Below are 24,170 nucleotides of genomic sequence, written 5' to 3' on the forward strand. Positions count from 1 at the left end.
CTCGCTATAGCAAGTTTATTTACTTTTCTGAGATACATTAAAATATGAATAATTCTAAGTATTAACAGGGCAGTAACTCTTAATTTTATGAAATGTTTCTAAGCAAAACCTTGACATAGCTACTTTTTCAAAATTAAAAATGCCAGTTACTGATACATGTACCTCAAAATGCTACATATGTGGCAACAGAAAGGTTTCTAATATCTAAGACAATTTTTGTAAAAATCTCTCACCACCAAAACCTTATTAGCATTCTCAAACTGTCAAATCTAGTTAATTTTAAGGAACAAAATAGTCTCACTATTTGAATGCATGCATCTGGAAAAGATAGTTGGCATAAATAACAAAGGTTATTTTTAACTCTCATAAGCATTGGATATAAATGCTTATTTATATAACATTACAGATCTAAATTTTTGTCTTTCTTAAATCTAATGGTGATTTTGATTTGCTCTTTGTATAAAGTTGTATTATACTGAAATAAAATGAAATATGTATTTTTGAGATTTCAAGAAAAATAAATCCGATTTCTTATGAGAAAGCTAGAATCATTTTGAAAAACTGAAGACTGTACTTAAAAACCTGAACTATCTCACACAAACCAAATATATAATTAATATCTAAACAAAAGTCAAAGAAGAAGAAATAACATGCTTTAGTAAAAGAAGGCACTTACTGGGAAATCTCTGAGTAGCCATCTGCCTCAGAGAATAAAAGATATCACACATTAGAGTGGGGCAGCTCATACTTGATTTTACAATTGTATTGAATAACTTGTCTACGTAGTAGCGCAGATTTTCCTGCAGGATTTAAAAAGGTAAAACATTAAGATTTTGATGTTCACACATCTTTAATAGCCTTCAGAAAGAAAAATGTAATGAAGATGAGATTTATTAGATAGTCACTACCTAATACTTTTTAAAGCATTGTTTCCTTTTCCAAACTCATTCAGTTAAAGAACAATGTGTATACTGACTCAATAAATTAAATTTAGATTTGCTAGGCATAAGAGGTGAATCTATGAATAAACCTCACAAGAAGCAACAGGGAATAAAATGATCCAAAAGGAAAAAAAAAAACAAAACCTCAGATACACAAGCACAAAGACACTGTTGACACTATTATCCACTGCAATAAAAATTTGTGACCCTAACACGGTCACTGTTTTTTCAGAGGCCACTGAAACTACTGATCAAGTCATTATGTCACTTAGGCTGATCAGTTTGAGCCCAAAGGAATGGCCAGAATAGGGGCTGCAACTGTAGCTATAACTTCCATTCACTATTGTTACTAAAGAGACAAGAACAAAAATAAAGTGAAACTACTGAGGAAATAACATTCTAAGAACTAATCCTAGGAAATGCTGCTAATAATACAGGCTTATGTAAAGAATAAACAGCATTGCTTCCCCGCATATGGCTTTATTTTAACGTAAGTGGGAGAAGTGTATACCATTAAGACCAATTTTAATGCAATATAAATATTAACATAGCAAGGACTTACCTTATTATTTTCTACATTATCTCCCTCTTTCAATTTAATAGGATCGATTTCACAGGATTTTGAGGAGTCACATATCTGAAAAATAATTTTTTCAGTTAATTCTCTTTTCTAAGTAACCTGACAAAATGAAAAGAACTACTATTTTTCTGATAATAAAAGTTAATTATAGAAATTTAAGTTGTAACAAAGTGTAAAACCCCCTATCCAGGGATAACATATACAATTTTCTAAAATGCTATATCAAAAAGTATTTGTCATATATTTGAAACTCTAGCTAAAATAGAAATCCGATAACAAAGAAATGTTTTTATACCATACAATACCCTTTAGGTAAAAATCCATTGACAGAGAAGTAAATAATGTGCTTCTAAAGTGTTCAGCCTCATTTTTTCAGTAACACATGAATGAATGAATCCTTCCCATGAATACATCACTTGATAAAACAGCCACTATCATAAGGCCACAGACTTATTGTTGGAAATAAATTCTGTACCTCATCTAGAATAGGTTTTAATGTTACTTTCAGGTAGTGCCCTCCCACTATTTTCATCATCTCATCCAGACATCGGGTAGCCAAGGAATTTCCTCTAAAAATTGTGTTTGCGTCTCTGAAATAGAAAGAGATGAAACCAAGTGTAGTAAACAAAGGTTGTGAAACCAATAACATAACATACTTGACGAATTTAAGAAAGAAGCATTTAGTTGAAATAGGTAAGACATACTAGAAGGCATAATTTTAATAATTTTTACCTATAATTTTAATAATTTTTACCATTTATTTAAAAACTTGCTGCCATTAGGTTTTTCAAAGTTAACAAAAATGTATTAAAATAATGGTCAGGTGTGCTGGCTTATGCCTGTAATCCAGCACTTTGGGGGTACAAATCAAGTGGATCACTTGTGGAAGTCAGGAGTTTGAGACTAGCCTGGCCAACATGGTAAAACCCCATTTCTACTAAAAATACAAAAATGAGCTGGGCGTGGTGGCGAGTGCCTGTAATCCCAACCACTCAGGAGGCTGAGGCAGGAGAATCTCTTGAACCCAGGAGGCAGAGGCTTCAGTGAGCTAAGATCACACTACTGTACTCCAGCCTGGGCGAAAGACTGAGACTCCATTTTAAAAACAAACAAACAAAAAACCCAATACACACACACACACACACGCACACACACACACACTTTTTTTTTAAAAAAAGGCAAATCATATTTATGAACCACAAATGTGGAGTACATGCATGTCTGTGTGTGTGTAAAAAAAAAAAAAACAACCATGTTAGACTCTGATGTGAACAAGAAGTCACTTGATTGCTTTTTAGAATCTCATATATATGCATATAAGGGTGATACATAACAAATAAAGAAAAAAACCACTTCTGCTCTGGTGTTTTTACTTGTGACACATGAATCATTACACTAAGAAACAGATTAGTAACAAAGTTTCCTCCTGAGTTAAAAAAAAATCCTTCATTAATTTTCCTTAGGTAGGTGAATATCGTTTAATAGCTTAACTGCCTTTTATTTGCTAAGTACTTCTTTTCAGCTTACTCTACAGTAAGGCTGATCAATACAAAAAAACTCACACTACCAAAACAATCTGTCAAACTAAGGTCCAATTTCAAGAACATGTAATTAACATTTAATAAACTATAACTCTTACTGTGTATCCTTCAAGTCTAATTCAGCCACAGCAGTGGCAAAAGGAACAAGTTTATCATGGTGCAGCAGCAGTCGTACAAGGGGCAAAACAGCATCATTTTTATCTCGACATATTTCACTCAAAATGTAAGCAGCTGAGGCAGATATTGGCTAAATATGGGAAGGTAGAAAACAAGCACAAAAATCAAAGAAACATTATTAACTATTCAGTCACTAGCCTGTAAAAGTATCTGAAATAATGAGACTAAAGCTGTTGTACAGGGTAATTTTCTAAATTTTTTTATCAGAGATGACTGTTGGAGCATACATTGGAATCACAGTACTCTGGTTCAGATAAATAGAAACGTATGTGTGTGTGTGTATATATATATATATATATATATATATATATATACACACAGTAAAAATTATATATATATAATTTTTACTGTTTTAATAAAACTTGATATTCTGAAATCTTTTCCTTATCATTTATAGAATTATTTTAGCCATTTTGTGTTAAATCATATCCTTAAGATTCTTAACATACTTGAACATCTGGTGATTTTAGCAGCAAAGTTTTCAAAGGACCATAGTACTCTGAAGGAAGCACGCAGTCTTCTGTATAACATATATTTAATCGAAGAGACCCCAGGTCATCAGTTTTGGATGACTTGTTTCCATTGTCTCTTGGTTGTAGCAAGTACCTAAAGTAAAAAATATAAGTGATTCCATATGATGGAAATGCATTCAAGCCAATGAGGCAAGTTGAGTTAAGCTATTAAAAAAACTAAACCAAAAAAGTCAACTTAGTATTTATGGTTAGGAAACTTCATAAGTAGCAGGCTACTAATCTTCAGAGGCCTAATATTGGTTATATATTGGATTAGAAAGCTATCAGTACATTTTTATTCAGGAAACAAAAAGCATACATAATGCAAAAATTAAAATCTCAAATGAGTTGAGTAAGAGTTTGATTAGCTTGCAGGTTTAGAAAAAAATAATAAAAGGTAAAACATTTAAAATCCAATGTATTATCAAAAATACATTCTTACCAACTAAATTTAAGAAAGAAGTATTTAGTTGAAGATAGAAAAAACAGTCCAGATTCAGTGGCTCACGGCTGTAATCCCAGCACTTGGGAGGCTGAGGTAAGCTGATCACTTGGGGTCAGGAGTTTGAGACCAGCCTGGCCAACATGGCGAAACCCTGTCTCTACCAAAAATACAAAAATTAGCCGGGCAAGGTGGCAGGTGCCTGTAATCCAGCTACTTGGGAGGCTGAGGAAGGAGAATCACTTGAACCCAGGAGGCGGAGGTTGTGGTGAGCCAAGATCTTGCTACTGCACTCCAGTCTGGGCCAGTCTGGGCCAGTCTGGGTGACAGAGTGAGACTGTCTCAAAAAGAACTAAAAGAAAAAAAAAAAAAAAAAAAAGGTACGATCTATCATAATGCATAAGTAATCTTGTTTTAAAGTAAATTCTTTATCCAAAAATTTAAACTTGAGAAGTTTGCAGGACCAAAACCAGAAATCTAAGTTAAAAAAAACAAAAAACAAAAAACTTTTTATCATGGGAATTTTTTTTTTTTTTGAGACGGAGTTTCGCTCTTGTTACCCAGGCTGGAGTGCAATGGCGCGATCTTGGCTCACCGCAACCTCCGCCTCCTGGGTTCAGGCAATTCTCCTGCCTCAGACTCCTGAGTAGCTGGGATTATAGGCACGCACCACCATGCCCAGCTAATTTTTTGTATTTTTAGTAGAGACGAGGTTTCACCATGTTGACCAGGTTGGTCTTGATCTCTCGACCTCGTGATCCACCCGCCTCGGCCTCCCAAAGTGCTGGGATTACAGGCTTGAGCCACCGCGCCCGGCCTATCATGGGAATTTAAAAACACAAAACAAAAGAGAAGAGAATATTGAGCTTTCACATACCCATTACCTAGCTTAAACAATTATCAACTGAAGACTAATCTTGTTTACAGTCATAAAAATAACAAAATCAGCTGGGTGTTGTGGCTCATGCCTATAATCCCAGCACTTTGGGAGGCTGAGGTGGGTGGATCACGAGGACAAGAGATTGAGACCATTATGGCCAACATGGTGAAACCCCGTCTCTACTAAAAATACAAAAATTAGCTGTGCATGGTGGCATGCACCTGCAGTCCCAGCTATTTGGGAGGGTGAGGCAAGAGAATCGCTTGAACCTGGGAGGAAGAGGTTAGCAGGCGTCCCCAAACTATCGACCGCAGGCTGCATGCAGCCCCCTGAGGCCATTTATCCGGCCCCCCGTCGCACTTCAGGAAGGGGCACCTCTTTCATTGGTGGTCAGTGATAGGAGCACAGTATGTGGCGGCCCTCCAACGGTCTGAGGGACAGTGAACTGGATCCCTGTGTAAAAAGTTTGGGAATGCCTGGGTTACAGTGAGCTGAGATTGCACTACTGTGCTCCTGCCTGGTGACAGAGCAAGACTCAGTCTCAAAAAAAAAACCACAAATAAATAAAAGAACAAAATCATGTCCTTTGTGCAAACATGGATGCAGCTGGAGGCTATTACCCTATGTGAATTAATGCAGAAAAAGAAAACTAAATACTACATGTTCTCACTTGTAAGTGGGAGCGAAACACTGGGTATGTGTGAACACAAGGATGGGAACAATAGACACTGGGGGTTCCAAACGTGGGGAGGGAGACAGGAGAATGGAGTTGAAAAACTATCGGATACTTTGTTCACTACTTGGGTGAAAGGATAGTAAGCCTAAACCTCAGCATTATACAATATACCAATGCAACAAACCTGCACATGTACCCCTGAATCTAAAATTAAAAACAAAACTGGAAGAAGGCTGATAAAAATTGTGAAGTACCAATGACAATCAAGAATTCTTATTTCCTTTTTTTGGAGGATACTCAGCAATATGCTTGCCTAAATTTGAAATTTACGATTTGTTGTTAGTGTAAATATCTTTTTTTTCCCCTAGACTCTATCAGGTTTAGAGAAAGGCAATTTTTACTCTTATAGTAGCCTAAGTTTGCAAACACAATTGAACTCAACTAATTTGGACATTAAAAATTCAGAATTGCTGGGCGTTAGCCAAAATACATATTTTTAGGACTGGAAAAAAAAAGTTTGCTACTCATTCAAGATATCACAGGAGTTACAGGAGTTAAAAAATTGTTTAAACTCTTAAAAAATTATTTCTCTAAAATAATATGCCAATTACAAATAATTCATCCCCTTTATTCCATTAAAGCAAAATATCTAAAAACCTCTAGGGAAAAAAACTAACTGTATTCTTAGTCTTCAATAATTCATTGTTTTAAAAAGGTATGTCCTTGCACTGTATATAAAATAGTGAATCTTTGCTTCACTTAACTATAACCAGAAACTAAACTGCAGAAAAACTGTACTATATATGTCTTTTATGAGTATATTCTAAAACAAAATTATTTTAAAAGTTACCATATGCAGCCAGATGCTCAATAGTAATACTGATAACATCCTTATTTGGACACTGAAACTAGCATAATTTTTACGCTGCAGAAACTATCACAATTAGAATATATTAAGGGAATTTATTTATAAATATTTACCTGCATATATTTTTTTCCTGTGACGTATCATCATATTGCCCACAAAATGTATTTTCAGAAATAACCCCAAATTAAATTTACAAAATTGGACTTGCCAATTAACAAACACTGTAGGATAGACAAAAGCAACTCAATGGAGATTATTTTTGTAGCAAAGCCCAAGCTTCAAGAACCAAGAAAGAACCTGTGTGGACTGCCACTTATTATATTCATTACTGTTTGAACCAGAATCTTCTTTATTTAAAATTTAAAAATTCTTATTACATATAGACAAATAGGTAATAATGCGTACATATATAAACAATGTCATCAAATCAGTGTTTTTGTTTTTTTAAGGAACTTTTAAGTTTTTTTTCTTTTTTAACTTTGGTTTTCTCTTATCTTTTTTCTTATATTCAAAATATTATTATTCTGCACCTCCGCTTCTCTTAGGAACTTGTTAACTACCTATTATGGACCCTTCTCTATTTTCTTCAGGCTTATGTAATTTTATACAGATTTTTATAAATGTGTACATATATACACATTTATAAATGAGTTCTGAGCCTATTAGTCAGTTTACAAAAATGTTATATTCTACTTTCCTGCATCTTGTTTTTTTCACCTGTAAGCACTTAAGCGCTTTCTTACTTTTTGAGACAGAATCTTACTCTGTCACCCAGGCTGGAGTGTTGTGGCATGCTCTTGGCTCACTACAACCTCCACTTTCTGAGTTCAAGCAATTCTCCTGCCTCAGCCTCTCGAGTAGGTGGGATTACAAGCATGCACCACCACGCCCGGCTAATTTTTTTGTATTTTTAGTAGAGGTGAGGTCTCACCATATTGGTCAGGCTGGTCTTGAATTCCTGACCTTGTGATCTGCCTGCCTTGGCCTCCCAAAGTGATGAGATTACAGGCATGAGCCACCGTGCCCGGCCCACCTGCAAGCACTTTCTAGTTAACTCTTTGAGACTACATAATTGTACTGTTTTGTGAAGTGGCTTAATAGGCCATAAGTAACTTAAAAATAATTGTGTACAGAAAACAATAAACAACAAACATTAAAATTTTGAATTTAATTTTAACTCTCCTTACTAAGAGACTGGGGAAAATTATTTATTTGCTTCTAGGAAATTCTCTCTCTCAGTCCTCTGTTACCAAAGTTCTGCTAAAATGCTTTTGTAGATTTTCTTTGCCATTCTTCTCTCAGAATAATCTGACTGATACTTCTTTTATAATTTGCAGAAAATCCTCAACTACTGTTTCTACAATTTTTCAACGTTTCTACTACGCAAAGCAAATTTTACAGCACTGGTTACTTATACTGAGGAAGAGTTTGTCTTTCCATTTTCATCTTGCTACTGCTCTATTCTGTTCCTCTCTCACTCACTGCCTCTATGGTATATACTTGCTACAGTAAAGGGAGAGACTCACTCCTTTGGTATCATGTCACCATTGTGACACAAATTTCATTTTCTTATATTTTGTGAATATACATAAAATATATTAAGAATGCATTTTAGTTTGAAAAATACATTTAAAAAGTTTTAAAATATATTAAAATGCATTTTAAATACTGTCAACTTTATCTCCTATACTGTTTGAGAAATAAGTTATATATTTTATCTAGGATTGTAGACTGTTAGGACTGGTTTTTTTTATTTTTTTGAGATGGAGTTTCACTCTGTCACCCAGGCTGGAGTACAATGGCGTGGTCTTGGCTCACTACAACCTTGGCCTCCTGGGTTCAAGTGGTTCTCCCACCTCAGCCTCCCGAGTAGTTGGGACTACAAGCGCATGCCACCACACCTGGCTAATTTTCATATTTTTAGTAGAGACGGGGTTTCACTATGTTGGCCAGGCTGGTTTCAAACTCCTGACCTTGTGATCCACCTGCCTCGGCCTCCTAAAGTGCTGGGATTACAGGCATGAGCTACCATGCCCAGCCTGGAATTATTTATCTATACTCATAGTTTTCAAGTTTTATAAATCCTGAGCTGGGGCCTTTCTAAAGTTTGAAATTTCAAAGCCCAGTAGTAAAGAAATTCCCTAAAAATACTAAAAGGGATTCACAGGTGCAATATTTTTAAGCAGTTTAAATCATTTTAAGCATGGCTGTTTAAACTCACAATCTTATTTTCAGTAGTTAGGTCAGCATAGGGCATATGGGCATAGCAGTAGACATTCCGTTGATGTTGACTAGGGAGTGAGTGAATGAATGCTTTGGTTTTGAAGCCTTGGGTCACTTTTTAAAAGCAATTAGAAAGAAGTTTCTAATTAACATGTGAAAAAAGCTGCCCATCTTCTCTATTCTCTATCTAAAGACAATGACAAACAAAATTTAAAAATATACATACTGATTTTTTTTTTAAAAGACTATTCTTGTCTCAGCCATACCTTCACTTACTCTCCCGTCCTGTTCCTGCATTATTATTTTAAAGCAATTTCCAGGTATAATTTCATATATATTTTTAAAAAGTCACCACTATTCACTTACTCAAATTTCCCCAAACTTATCATAAATGGTTTTCTATAGTTTGTTCAAATCCAAATAAGGTCCATAGATTAGAATTGGTTAACAGAATTCTTAAGTCTCTTTTAATTTATAGATTCCTCACTGTTGGTCCTATAGAGTTTCCACCTTGAGAACTGTGTTAACTCTTCTTCTCTCTACCTCCATAATGTCATTTATCATGTTCCTTTGTCCTCTCGGTATTTCCTGTATCTTGGTAGTTAGATCTAGAGGCTTGGTTAGTTTTCAGATCTGATGTTCTGGCAAGGACACTTCATTGATAACGTTATGTAGTTCTACCAAGAGGCACAAATGTTTGACTGTTTCTCCTTTTACAATATTAGCAGCCATTGATGATCACAGCTTAGAGCCATTAATCATCAAAATGATAATTTTCTAATTCTATCACTCTTCTTTCACTTAGCTGGAACGCTGAGACAATTTTTATAAAAGAAACAGTAGTTTTAATACTTAATTTATGTATTTATCAGCTATGACCTCCTCTAACAGACTTAATTTATTTAAAAATAGATGGAAGAAGGCATTAATGGAATATTTATTAGCTCTGAGAAAGATGAGAAAAGACAACCAGTGAATTAACCAAGTCAAACTTAAAGGATGAAGGGACGGTTAATGTAAGAAGAAATTACATCACTACCCCACAAAAGACGAATTCCTGTCTTGGAAGATCAATCTTCAGAACATCCACTGTCTGATTTAAGAAATAGTGATATAAACATAAGGCCAATGAAATAACTAGAAAAAAATCTGTTAGCAAAGGTGACTGAGAAGTACCTCTAAGGGAAGTGTATCACTCTGTTCTCATTCTGCTAATAAAGACATACCCGAGGCTGGATAATTTATAAAGGAAAGAGGTTTAACTGACTCACAGTTCCACATGGCTGGGGAGGCCTCACAATCATGGCAGAAGACAAAGAAGAGCAAAGGGACGTCTTACATGCTGCAGGCAAGAGAGCTCGTGCAAGGGAACACCCATTTATAAAACCATCAGATCTTGTGAGACTTACTACTACAAGGAAAGTATCGGGGTTTGAAACCACCTCATGATTCAATTGTCTTCACCTGGCCCCACCCTCAACACTTAGGGATGATTACTATTCAAGGTGAGATTTGTGTGGGGACACAGCCAAACCATATCAGGAAGTTTAGCTTGTTCATGACTAAGCATCCTGACAATTGAAACTTTGGCCAATTTTTCGCAATCCAGGGCATGTTCTGCAACCTTGCAAATTCAGAGACTTCATTTTATCAGCACATCTAAAGTGAACCTGAAGGTCAAGTGCAGTGGTTCACACCTGTAATCCCAGCACTTTGGGAGGTCAAGGCTGGTGGATCACCTGAGGTCAGGAGTTTGAGACCAGCCTGGCCAATAGGGTGAAACCCTGTCTCTACAAAAATACAACAATTAGCCAGTCACAATGACGGGTGCCTGTAATCCCAGTACAAGGGAGGCTGAGGCACGAGAACTGCCTGAACCCAGGAGGCAGAGGTTGCACTGAGCCAAGATAGCGCCACTGCACTCCAGCTTGGGCGACCCAAAAAAATAAGATGCACCTGAATGTAGGCTAATTATTAAATTTATGAAAAGAAATACAGTCAAGTGGTATAAGTATTTGCAGTTTTAAGTGACCCATGCATTTTATTATGGAAATGCTCACCAAAGTCGGGAGAAGAGTGAATAATAACAATGAACACCCTTTCTTACTACCACTCCCACGTGCTCATCACTTGGTTACAACAATTATCACCATTTACCATAATGTTTTCATCTATATCTTTCGCTGTATTTTTTTTTTACCTGGTGGTAGATTATTTGGAAAGGTAAATTATCAAAAGGTGTTGTGTTGAGTACAGAGGCATAACAAGGAGTTTTACGCAGCCTTAAGAATCTCTCAGCTAAGACAATAGCTAAGACAATAGTCTTGCCAAGGAAATAGTAATTCTTCTGGACCATAATCCCCTTCCCTCTCAATTGTGCTTTAATAGGCAGTACCATGCCTACCTCTTTGGAATCCTTTTTTACTACTCTAGATGAATCTTTTCCTTCTATTGAACTAGTGTTTTCCATGCACAGTAGAGTAACATTACTTGTGTTACTGCTTATTCAGTTACAACTGGTTCTGCCTCTCTGGGACCATCTCTATCCATTTTAAACAGGTCTCCAGACTTTACAGTCAAAACAAACTCTGTTTTGGTTTGTTCTATAGAAATTTTGCTTAGAGCATAACTTTTAATTCGTTTAGCTCCAAATAACTGGGGAAGGGATTTAACATCCCTCTTTACTCTCTCATAAAACTCAAAAACACCGGGCCTACAGTCTTAACATAGCATTGTTCTATGTAGAGGATTAGGGCAGTGCTATGCCAATTACTCATTTTTATGCATACATTGTTTTTGGATGCTTAAGAACTCCAGAAGGGTCCACTCCTGCCACACTTTCTAAACTTGTTTTCTTGGATTTTCTTTGCAGGATAAGAAATCTCCACAAAGTATCTCATCTATGTCTACTTGAAAAAAAAAAATACAAAATTTCAGAACATGTTGTTTTGCCCATCCCTTGAAAAGACAGATGATTTTTTAAATGAGTAGAGACCTCTCCAATTCTCTTTTAAATAATATTGTATAAGCAAGGGGCATTCAAACCTTTGCTAATGGCTTAAAACAGAGAATGTTTTTGAGTTTTAAACACATAAAAAAATATGCTGAAGTTCAAACTTATAGTACATTGGTAAAGAGCACAAACTTTGGGGTCAGACAGTTTGGTTCAAATCCTAGCTCTCTGATCTTGGACGAGTTGCTCAATTTCTCTGTGCTTATTCCCTCATTTGTCAAATAAGGAGTATTAATAGTATCTTAGCACATTAAAACCCTAAAACAACCCTAAAGAGGTTTTATAAGTAAAGCACTTAGAATAGTGCCTGACACACCGTAAACACCATGTAAATGTTACACAAGTAACATTTATATATATGGTATCTAACGATTACCACTTAACTATATGCATAATAACTATCGATAGTTATTTGTATAACTATATAAATGTGACTAAAGTATTATTAGAAAGGCTCAATTTAATAAACTACCCGAAGGATCCTTGTGAACTAAATAATCCTGTATGAACTAGAGCTAAAGAGAAAAGGCTCAAGATTTGTTAAATAGTTCAGGAACATCTGAATTTTCTAAGCAAAAACAAGACAAAAACCTCAAATATATATATAAAATGTATGTTTGTCAGTTTTGGAATGAAATATTTCAGTTTTAAAGAATAAGAAACAGGAGATAAAGGGAAATTATTAATGGAAAGTAGCACTCAGTTGCTCTACACATGAATTTTTCATTCACAGTTAGGCATAAAAGGAATCCTTATGCTCTCAAGAGTAAGCTCTTTTGACAGTCCCTTAACAGAAAAAAATCAGCATTTAAAAAATGCTAACCATAAGGTCAGTGTAATTAAAACTGAGGTAGACAAACCCGAAGCACAATTTTTTGTACATAATGCTACATAAGTGAGAGAATAAAAAGGTAGTTCTATTAATATTTGAACGTTTTTCTGGTTCCATCAAGAAAACCATTATCAATGGGATTTTTTTTCTGAAGATAGGAGACTTGTTATACTTTCTAAATTCAAAAATTAAGAAGATACGTTAAAAACATTAGACCAAAAAAAAAGTTTGATAACAAAAGGTGTCAAAATTAACAAACTAGAAAGTCAAATCATATCAAATATTAATCTAGTCTAAAATCATGTATAAAAAAGAAAACCCAGTAATTTTTTCTATTATTTGAATCTTACCTTCGAATGTAAAAATTACAACTGAAAAGACATTTATATCTATTTTGAGACTTTTCAAACAACAGAATTAAACTACTGATGATTACTCTAACTCTTTCTTTGACATCAAGATTAGAAAGAATTTGCCTGAAATCCTGAGGGTAAATAGATCTTGAGTTTTCATGCAGTTACCAACAATCCCACAAGGGGATGCTATGGTTCTACAATTGATGGAGGAGGTTAAGCGTTTTATTCCCAGCTTAAAAGAAATGGCATTCACATTTTTATGTTTCCTTACAACTATGGAAGTATATATGAATTACCAGATGTTTCTAGTTCATGTTATATAAATTTTAGCACTTATACTTCTGGCAGGTTACTTTAAAATATCGTGGGCCAAAAATATCTATAGAAATACAATTAGTTTGTTAATGTTCTTACATACTGCCAGGGAAGCCGCATGAAGTTTTGCCAAATTTGGAAAGCATCTCTGGAGACAATCTTACTTAAAAACCAGATTATGTGGCACATTTCAAGATCATTTTGATGGGACTGGAGGCACAACTCCTCATTTTTCTTTTCTGTACTGAGTGGTCTGGAGTATAATTTTAAAAACTTGACAAACTGAGCTCAGAAATTTTGATTTTAAAATATAGGCTATTTTACGGAAGGTGGAAGACATGGTGTAGGGGGAGGATGACAGGTCCCAAATTTTCGCCAATGGTTCATAGTGACTATGTCTGATTTTTTCCTCCCTCTGTGGATGCATTTTACAAACTATAATACACAAAATACCAACATAAAGACCATAAATCTTAGATCTGCCTTAGGGAGAGGCAAAAATAAAATAAATATTGAGTCTCCAAATCAGTCTACAAGTGATAACTGCTCCAGGACAAGACTCCAAAATAAAGATGTCTGATGGCCAATCAGAAGAGGCAGGCTCTTTTAGAGATGAATGAAACTGATACCCGTAAGAAACACCTAACCACTCCTCTTCAGGCAGCAGAAACTGAGTTCCAGAAAGTGCTCCTTAAAAGGCAAATGAGAAAGGCATGTTCATTTACATCCAGTTGAAACCCAAATCTACCAAGAGAGATACTGGACAACCTACTGAAAGAATACACATGCTTTTAAGCACTATAGACAGAAAAAAAAACAATAGTTTCATAGTGATTCTGCTAAGGAAACTAGCTCAATTTAATGTCTAAACATTAATTTAACATCAGTTTAAAGTTTTATTAGTCATTAAAGAGTAAAATAATATTGTAGTCATTATTGAACACCAGGAGCCATAAAAAGTGCCAGCTCAACAAAATTAGACCTTAGACACTCAAAAAGTAATCTACAGTGCATTTCAATGGGGGTGCGGTGAAGGAAAAACAGTGGTTAGTTTCCATAAATAACTGAGTCCCCTAAATAACATCCTTTGCTTTCAAACATCCACAGTTCTGATGATCACTAATAAAACTTCTGAAATGCAGATACTGATTTGTGACAAAGCATTTTCTTACATGAACGACTCTTACATAATGTTTTAAATGTTTCCCATTTTCTCCTTAAGAGTTAAGTTTTCACTTTTTAAGCAGAAAAATATTCCTAGACGATTCAGTTCTTTTATCTCAGTACCACAGGTCAAGTCATAAAACTTACAATATACTTGTATTTCTTCAACAATGAATTAATGAACATATCGATATTAATGACATTTGGCTATTCCATAACAAATTTAAAGCATGTTCAGAGTAAGCATTTATTTGCGTATACAATATATTATAGAGAATTAAACTTTGGTGTTCACTAAAATGCTCAACTCTTACCAGGCTTGATGAGAGGAATCAGTTCTTAATACATTCACAGGAACCTTGATCTCACCTAGGAAAACATCTTGGACCAGGTTTCCATTGTTCCACAAGTCGATCCTAAAAATTGAAAAGTGACTTTATGTTTTGCAAACAATTAAGAGAGTGCACATCACAATACAGCTTCAAATTACTTTGATTTGTATTACAGCATTAATTTTACATGCTTAAAAGTAAAAGATGTTAGCAACACCATAGACATACCTTACTATCCAGACTAGAGAAGCAAAATACTACAGTAGCTTTTATTTAAAAAGCACAAAAAGTAATTTTAGATAGTCTAAAAGAAGGACTTAAAAGTGTCTTAGTTTGAAAGTTGAGGCTTTATTTTAAACTATAGCAATAAGGACTACAGAGCTACTTCACTGAGTTTGAGAAAAGAAACCAACCCAAGACTACGGTTTCTCTCTAGATTACAACCAATTTATATATAGAGAGAGAAAAATCAGAAAAATACATTACCTGATCACTCCAAACACATGATTAATATATCATCTAGATGAACACACGGTTAACATCACACCTACACATGCATTTATAAGATTTTTCCTTTCCAAAGAGCATAGATATTTAAGACCTAGGAAATAGCACAAACTTCAAACACATGCACCTGTTGAATAACCTTCTTACCTCACTGAAATTTCTGTTAGACAGCAGATATGTTAAGAAGAATAAAAAATTATTTCTAAATTGGCTGAGATATAACTTCCTTTCCATCCATTACACTACAGTCCAGAAATTTAAGGAACAATTAAATTTGGGAAAAATTAAAAATACAATAAAACAGATGAAACCTAGATCATCTTTATTTATAAGAAATACAACTTGAATATTTCTGCAAACAAATCAGATTTTGGAAAGATCATCTGGATTTAAATTAGATGCTTATTCCTGTAAGTTTCATCAACCAACTTGCTATAGAGAATTCTATTAAAGCTGGTTAACCTTTTTCAGTTGAATTTAGGATTTTCTTCTGGTACACAAAAAAGCAATTCTGTAAAACCCCAAGGCACATACCTGATTTCTAGCTTTTCAATGTCCTCCTCTTCTACCTGGAACTGGGACTTTCTGGTGTAACTACTGGACCTGGTTACCTGTAAATAAAATATTTTAGTAAAAAAAAATTTTTTTAAATACATTTTTCCTACAACTTAAAAATGATAATCTCCAAAATATTCAATTGTGAATAAAAGCAGAGGAAAATGCCCAATAATATTTGACCCAGTAGCTGAATATAGAAGCAACTATGGAAGTAGCAGAAAAGTAAGAATAAGGTGGTGTAAAAAAAATCAAGAATCTTTGTCTCCATGCCATTCCTATCAACTCAATATATGACAATGGCCAGGTACAGTGGCTCATGCCTGTAATTCCAGCACTTTGGGAGGCCAAGGCAGGGGAGGACTCCTTGAAGCCAGGAGTTCAAGACCAGCCTGGGCAACAAAGTAAGACTGTCTCTATTTTAACAACAGAATAAAATAAAACCAATATATCAATGTACCATTAGATTCTCTGGCTCATAGGTAGTCCGTTGGTGACTCAGGAGTTTTTAAGGACTTTCCCACATTTCTCAAGATACCAATCCTACCTTGCACCTCCTTCTCACATTTTTGCTAATAGTATCAAGGCCATTGGCAGGAACTTCCCCAATGACCGTTCACCTGAACTTGTCTACTCCCACACAGGGTTCTCTACTTGATGAGTTTTTCTCATCCTCTTCTCAACAAGAGAATGAGATGATTTTCCTCTAAGACTAGACACCCACACAGAGTATGCAATAAGCATTCAGTAAGCATTATTTGATCTATTTTAATTACAGCTATCTATACCAGCTTGTTCATCTCACTCAAGTCTAAGAAAAATTCTCCCTGTAAATTATGGTCTTCCTATCTCTTTCCTTTCTCAGACAAATATCTGAAAACCGTAATCCACCCTTACAGCTTATACTTCCTCACCACCCACCACTACAGTAACTCCTTATAATCTTGGCTTCCTCACAGATCACTCTCCTAAAATCGTTCTCTTCATTATCAAATCTGATGATAAATTCTTAGTTCTCACCTCCCTTGATTTTCCATTTAATTTAGTGATCATACAACTGTATCTCTTTTCCAAGAAACACATTTTAGAGCAGGCGTCCCCAAACTACGGCCAGTGGGCCGCATGCTGCCCCCTGAGGCCATTTATCTGGCCCCCCGCCGCACTTCAGGAAGGGGCACCTCTTTCACTGGTGGTCAGTGAGAGGAGCACAGTATGTGGTGGCCCTCCAACGGTCTGAGGGACAGTGAACTGGCCCCTTGTATAAAAAGTCTGGGGACGCCTGCTTTAGAGTTTATCTGAGCACTACCCTGGCAACCTTCTGCTGCTCTTTCTTTCTTTCTCAGAATCTACAAGTACACTATTCTTCAAATTTTATGTTTTATTTTGCTCTAAAAACAACTTGGAGCTGCATAGTGCTGTACAGTCTACAAAGTGCTTTCACATCTATTATCTCCTTTGTTCATCAGAACGCTGTTCAGAGGCAGGCAGGGCTAAATTTATTATCCTCATCTTCAAAATGAGGAAGCTGAAGTACAGAAATTAAATGACATGCTCAAAGTTGAATACTTAAGTAGCAGAAATTAGTTTCTTCACTTTTCTCCTTTATTGTGTATCTCTATTCTCTCAGCTTTCTTGACTGTTCATAAACAAGCCTTGAGTGTTGATCAGTAACTATCACTCATCTGAAGTTGCAGTCATGAACTCCCTACTAGAGGATTTAAAATGTCAGCCCTCAAGCTAATTATGTCCCAAACTAAACCACTTTTATTTTTCTTCCCTCTTAACTTTTCTATTTTTCTAGATTTAGGACCTTGGGGGCAGCATTCAACTTCTTCCTCTTTTTCTCTATAATCAATTTGTTATCTTGCCCTTTGCACTATCTTTTTCATCTGCCCCTTCCTCTCTATTTCCATAGTGCTCTTTTGAAAAACACCCTATCCCCCTTCCCTTTTTTCTTACACCTAAAGTACAACAGTCTCCCCATCTTTGTTTATCTAGGCTCAAAATCACTCACTTCAGCACCACGGCTAGACACTCAAGGCCTTTCATCAGCTGGTCCTGCTCTACCTTTCTAATCTTAGTTTCCATTATTTCCTTAAACAAGCCCAGTAAAATCAGTACTCATTGTTCTCTGGACATAATTTTCTGCTTTTCTGTCTCTGTGCCTCTGCTCAAAATGTTCACCATCTCTAATACTCTTTCCTCAAACTTAGAAAATCCAATCTTTCTTCAAGCCTTTAATGAAGCAGAGTACATCTGACCTCCCCAATATCGACTCCATTTTACTGTTGTGTATATGCATACATGTGTCTGCTTTGCGTTCCTTGCTTTAGATAAAAGAGATGGAAACTTATCTATTTTTATAACCAACAAAACAAAATAGAAACTTATCTATTTTTATAACCAATGCTGCAAGGCCTAACAAGTACTCCTGCTACAGGAGGCAGGTCAGGCCTTTTACTTTTAAAGGGCCATCAGTTGACTGTAAGGATCCATGAAACAGAGTAGATTCCATCCAGCTGAGGTTTAAAATATATGGGCTAATGTGGAGTGTGAGTGCCTTTAGTCAGCAGCCCTTTACGTTGCTGCCTTCTTTGTTTTCTCCAGGTTAGATGCAACCACCATTAATAAATGTAGAACTGCACCAAGTCCTTAGCCAGGAAATGGAAAAGTCTCATACTTGTATTTTTTCTTTATTTTTTTCCCTTGCTTCCACCTCCACAATTCTTCCTACTTCACTGTTGGCATTTTCTTCAGTCTGTTCCTTTAATAAAGTACAGTAATCAGGTATGACTAGAGGTACCCTCACTCTCTCCACTTTGAAACACCAAGAAAAATACACACACAGAAGAAAAAGTACAAAACGTAACTCCTTTTTTCAAACCTTCCCTACACATTGATATAAACTGCAACACACTTTATTAGAATATGATCTTTTAGAGACTTTCATTTTTTTTCTATAGTTTGCAAATAATATGAATAAGGATTTAACAAAATCTCCAAAGAAAAGCAGTCCAAAGCACTGTACACAGGACAACTTCAAAGCAGCTGAAGCTCTCTATGAAGATAAGCAGGTGTCCATAGAATGAATTAGGCTAAAAAAAAAAAAGTAATAATAAGGCTCTACTCATCTAGTATTTTATAGTCTCAAAGGATTCTCACGTGCTTTGGGTCTTATAAAAATGCTGTGAGTTAGGTAGTGCTGCTGTTTTCCCTTCCAATTAATTCTTTTAAAGATAAGAAACTTGAGTCACATTTAGTGACTCTTTCGGTGTCGACTAGAACTGAGATTTACTGAGCAATAATTATACTTACATCACCAGTGATTTTCAAAGGGTACCCTGCAGAAGAGTCCTGTGGCCACTATGTGTCAGGTAGGGGACTGGATAGGGTAAGGGAGAGTGCAAAGGAGAGCATGATAGTGAGGATGACTGCGAAGTGGGTATGGCCCTGGCCCTTCCTGTCCCAAATTAGAGCTTTGCCTTTACTCATTTTATATATTGGGCCTCCACTGCATCACACCATGGTTCTACTGCTTTCAGGAGAGAAATGCTTATCTGTGTTAATTGAGAAAATGATTACTATGACCGGAGTTTGAAAAAAGAAATCAACTAGCATTAAATATTACATATTTAATGTTAATATTTACATAAAACAAAAAATTACCTCAAAATAAAAGATTTCATTAAACTGTGGATTGCTTGTTTTCTTCTTTACTTTTGTCTTCTTTTGGTCATTCCTGTTCCAATGTGGTAGAGTTTTACCTTGTAGAACTTAACAGTACACAATTATAAAACATGCTATTTCCAACCAGGGAGTCTGACCTCCATTTAAAAGTTAAAGTGACTCAGGAAGATTCAGTTTTAAATATTACTTGGAAAAAATTAAGTGCCCTTACAAACTCAAATCAAAGAATATATAAGCTTTATGCATCTTACGGACATACTAGATTGCCCAACCTTTTTGAAGAGTTTTAAAAACACATTCTATTCTGTAAGCAACTCAGAATAAACAGAAGGAAAACAATAAGATTTAGAGTACCTTCATCTATGTTGAAAAATACCTGAGGAACTTGAAAAACATTCTTAACTCAGCTTACTTCTTGGGCTTCAGGTATCATAGAGACTTTTTAAAAAACCTTTTAATTTTAATTTAATTATAGATTCAGAGGTTACAAAAAATGTAGAGGGAAATCTTGTGTCTTTACCCAGCCTCCCCCAGTGTTAGCATCTTACAGAACTACAGTACAATAGCAAAACCAACAATAACTTTTGAAAACATAAATTCATATGCCAAATTGTTTCTAACTGTATGTCAGAAACATAGAAACATTGTTTAGAAAACATTGTTTCTAACTGTATGTTACCAAACAAACTAAAGAATTTGTCAGGTACAGATTATTAAAAAAACAAAAAACAAAAAATAGCTCTACTAGATTGAACATGTTTAACATGCAAAAATAAATCTAATAGCATTTAATGTCATAAGACTGATTATCTGCTAAACAGCATACCATTGTTTGAGCACCTAATAAATACCAGGCATGGTACTAGGTACTTTACATACATACATAAATACATTTTTCGAAGTGATTTAGTAGTGATTTTGTACAAATTAAGAATAACTAGAGATTCTGGAGATGGGGAAAAGGGTGTGTATGTATGCATGTATGTGTCTACTGTGCCTCTTGTTTCCTGATTCTAAACCTTCAAATTGTAGACGTATTTCAGATTTGTCTGTTCCTTAAATAAACCATAATGAAGTCATAATAACACACAATATTACAAAATGCTATGGGTTTTTTCACAAATTATCATAAATCATTTAAATCAATGATATGGTATACTTTGTCATGCTCTAGCACTTCCGCAGTTTTTCTACTGTTGGAATTCTCTCTGTAGAGGACAGATCTCCTGAGTAGAAAAGGCAATCTGGAGCTGCCTTCCAGATAAAAATACAGAAACTGTCTTGTTAATCTGAACTGGCATTCATTAAAATTTTACATCATACAATTCAGGATACTTAAAAGTAGGAATGCTGACGCACGAAATCAAGTTTATGTTTTAAAGTACTACACTGTAATAGTATAGAACTAAGGTTGTTCCCTATAGCCTTAGAGTATGGCAGACTTGAAACAGTGCCAGTTTTTGTCTGTAAAAAGAAGCCTTTGTTATTGATAAGCGTATAACAGAATTCACTAAAAATTTTCCTTTCAAAGTATTTATTTCTTTGTGTTATAAATAGCTATCATTTGCTCATAGAACCTTACTTTTTAAAATTTTAAATCAAACTTTAAAACTTGAAAACCTAATAATAATTCAATAAACATTACCTAGAAGGGCCCACTAGAGAAACTGTTGCATAAGGGTCACAGCTTTGGCCATTTATGAGAGGCAACCCATGGCATGCCTTGATGCTAAAGTAGAATAAAAGAGATTTAACATATTAGATTCTAGTTAAACAAGATAAAACATTATCTTTAAACACAAAGTAATACATTCAAAGGGTTAAGAATTGTTTTCCACGTGTCTGCAGTTGCATGGCTACACATTAGCTACCCCATACATATGTAGATATGCATTTTAAAATTTATGCTATATTTTCAAAATTGAACTAAACAGGAATGTCACAATCATTACTGAAACTATCAAATACATGCTGAACATTCCAAATTTAAAAATCCAAACTCCTCTAAAATTCAAAACTTTCTGAGTACCAACATGATGCTCAAAGGAAATGCTCATTGGAGCATTTCAAATTTAAGGTTTTGGGATTTGGGATGCTTAATGGGCAAATATACATAATGCAAAATCAAGTATTTCAAAATCCAGACCAGCAAAAAAGAAAAAGAATAAGAACTTCAAAACATTTCTAGTCTCAAGCACTGTAGATAAGGGATGTTTAACAGTCAACACATTTCCTCTGCTAAATACCCAACGAGGTACATTTTGTGGTTTGATAAGACATCAAAACTGCTGTGGCCTCTAAAAAGGAAAAGAAAGCGGTGCAAACCCTAAATGAGAACTTACAAACCAAGCCAGCTCTATGGCATCATATCCTCTGCTAAAGCATGAATGACAAACAAGGAAACAACTGTGGCTTCCACTTAAAAAAATCTGATTCATAAATATACAGCAAGCCTCACACAATTCTGTAGCCTTTTATTCCAATTCCAGTAACAGCTTATGCACCATTCTGTAGAAAATGTTTTAGACCATAAAAACCAAGGTCATCTAATGTACTCCATGGCTCACAGTTGTTGGTATTTACAGAGAACACAGAAGTTAACTTTAACAATTTGTTGCTCCAAATTTCTCACTAAATATTACTGAGTTTATGAGTTTAGCTTAATGTTTAAGGGTCTGCATTGTCTAATGACTAAAAGAAACTCATGAGTGTTGTTGAAAAGTATTTTTTGTTGAAAGATGCAAGCTGTTGAGTAACATCCTTATTTCTCTCCACAACCCACAGGTCACATATGTGGGTGAAGTGCTATTGGTATACTGCCGAGTCAAGAGAGAAATGATAATATGACTCACTTCTACTAAGCTGGGCATGAAAAAATAAATTTAAAAATTTTTGAAACTAACCAAAGAAAATAGAAGCCAAGATAATAATTCTGGTTTTTAATATTGGGCTCAGATATAGTCAGATGTTCCCACTGTATAATACTGTTTAAAACTTATACTTCTCAGGCTAAACCTCAAACTGTTTCCTGATTTTTACAAAGGATTTGCAGTTTACTATGCACCTTCACAAAATACACCTAATTCTCACAACTGCCTTTGTGAAGAGTATTAACGTCATTTAAAAGAAGTAAGGATCAAGGAGGTTATGTGACAAAGTTAAAATGTAAGGCTCAAAGAGTAGTACAACTGGTAAGAAGCTGGCCAAGACTCAACTTCTACCTTTTCATTCAGTTACTAAAGTCTAGTGCCCTTCTACATTTCCACTGTGCCCCCAAATACAGTATTATTCTCCTTGTAATACCATATTTGTCTCATATAAACACCAATTATGAGAAACCTTAATTATAGAAATCCAATTTTCTATTTTATGAGATGTTAAAAAACAAAAAAAATGCAGTACTGACCTATAAGTATACAAAAATTTATGAAAGGATTAGAATACCCACAAACCAAAACAAGGATGCCAATAAACTAAAAGTGTCACCCTACAGAAATCTTCAGCACTCTTAATTTTTAAGTATAAAACAGTTAAAAATTGGGTTTTCTGCCAAACTTAAGTAATATTAATAAATATAGGTTATTTTATTCATCACTATATTTGGAAATATTATTTTTCTAATTACCTAGGATGGCACTGTTCTTCGAATCTGTAAGTCAAGCAATTTCATATCATAAATCATGGATGGGCAGAAAACAAATATTGAAAATAACCTCAATATACAGAATTTTATATTTTATTTATATGTGACATATAAAGCACTTACATTAATACAGTATCTAAAAATTACAAAGGTAAATAAGTATTATAAATAGTTTAAAATAAGACTGATCTATTCTCCTTGGATTTTTTTTAAAACTAAAAGAAAATGTTAAAACTAAAAGAAAATCTACATCCAGGTAAGATGGAGTAACAGGACCTAGATTTACTCTCCACTCGAAACGACTAAAAAGTCGGACAAAATCAGCAGTGAAGGACAGGTTAGCCCTCCAAACTGCCCCAGCGTACGGCTAAGTGTTGTCTCTGAGAAGAGGAGACAAAGCTGTCAGCAGGGGGAGGTCAAAGTGACTAGAGTTCCCAGGGCAGAGTACTGAAGGGAAGAAAGTTGCACAGAGAAAGAAAAACCTCCAGAGAGCTACAAGAATCTCCACGGAGTTTTCAGCTGAGTACTGATACGTGTGTGAGAGAGAGTGTGTGAGAGTGTGTGTGTGTGTGTGTGTGTGTGTGTGCATAAATTATCTGAGGCTAGGGAAAGAACCATTTGAAAAGAATAGAGGGAAGAGTTCCTAAAGCCCACACATGGCTAGCAAGAGGTACCATCAACTACAGTAGAAATCCTGGTAATTCATGGGTATTGCCTTAATAGTAGGAAAATATAAGCCCTCCAGTAAAGGCTGTGCTTGTCTGTTTTACAAAAGTTAAAAGCAAACCACGAAAGGATCAAACTGTAAGTAACTTAACCAAGTCCTGAACAAAGCTCAAGTATATTCATAGAAATATAAAAATATCCAGCAACTTCACAATGTCTGGCATGCAACAAAAAATAACCAGGAATGCAAGGAACCAAGA

General features: G+C 35.1%; 1 protein-coding gene across 4 annotated transcripts in view; it reads right to left on the reverse strand.

The window, feature by feature from the left end:
• Nucleotides 1-24,170, reverse strand: part of RASA2 (RAS p21 protein activator 2) — a 123,090-nt gene that overhangs the window by 32,736 nt on the left and 66,184 nt on the right. For 3 of the 4 annotated variants that reach the window (XM_039461886.2, XM_039461884.2, XM_039461885.2), the window contains exons 6-14: nucleotides 21,247-21,330; nucleotides 19,581-19,653; nucleotides 15,894-15,970; nucleotides 14,835-14,936; nucleotides 3,689-3,845; nucleotides 3,161-3,309; nucleotides 1,997-2,111; nucleotides 1,504-1,578; nucleotides 677-800 (exon numbers count right to left, since the gene is read on the reverse strand). In XM_039461886.2, coding sequence (XP_039317820.2) covers nucleotides 677-800; nucleotides 1,504-1,578; nucleotides 1,997-2,111; nucleotides 3,161-3,309; nucleotides 3,689-3,845; nucleotides 14,835-14,936; nucleotides 15,894-15,970; nucleotides 19,581-19,653; nucleotides 21,247-21,330 — 956 coding nt within the window. Of the gene's footprint in view, nucleotides 1-676; nucleotides 801-1,503; nucleotides 1,579-1,996; nucleotides 2,112-3,160; nucleotides 3,310-3,688; nucleotides 3,846-14,834; nucleotides 14,937-15,893; nucleotides 15,971-18,594; nucleotides 18,679-19,580; nucleotides 19,654-21,246; nucleotides 21,331-24,170 lie in introns of all 4 variants that reach the window. The other variant, XM_074405827.1, reaches the window with a different exon arrangement.

The sequence above is a fragment of the Saimiri boliviensis genome, chromosome 9 (assembly GCF_048565385.1).
Source record: "Saimiri boliviensis isolate mSaiBol1 chromosome 9, mSaiBol1.pri, whole genome shotgun sequence".
Taxonomy (NCBI): domain Eukaryota; kingdom Metazoa; phylum Chordata; class Mammalia; order Primates; family Cebidae; genus Saimiri; species Saimiri boliviensis.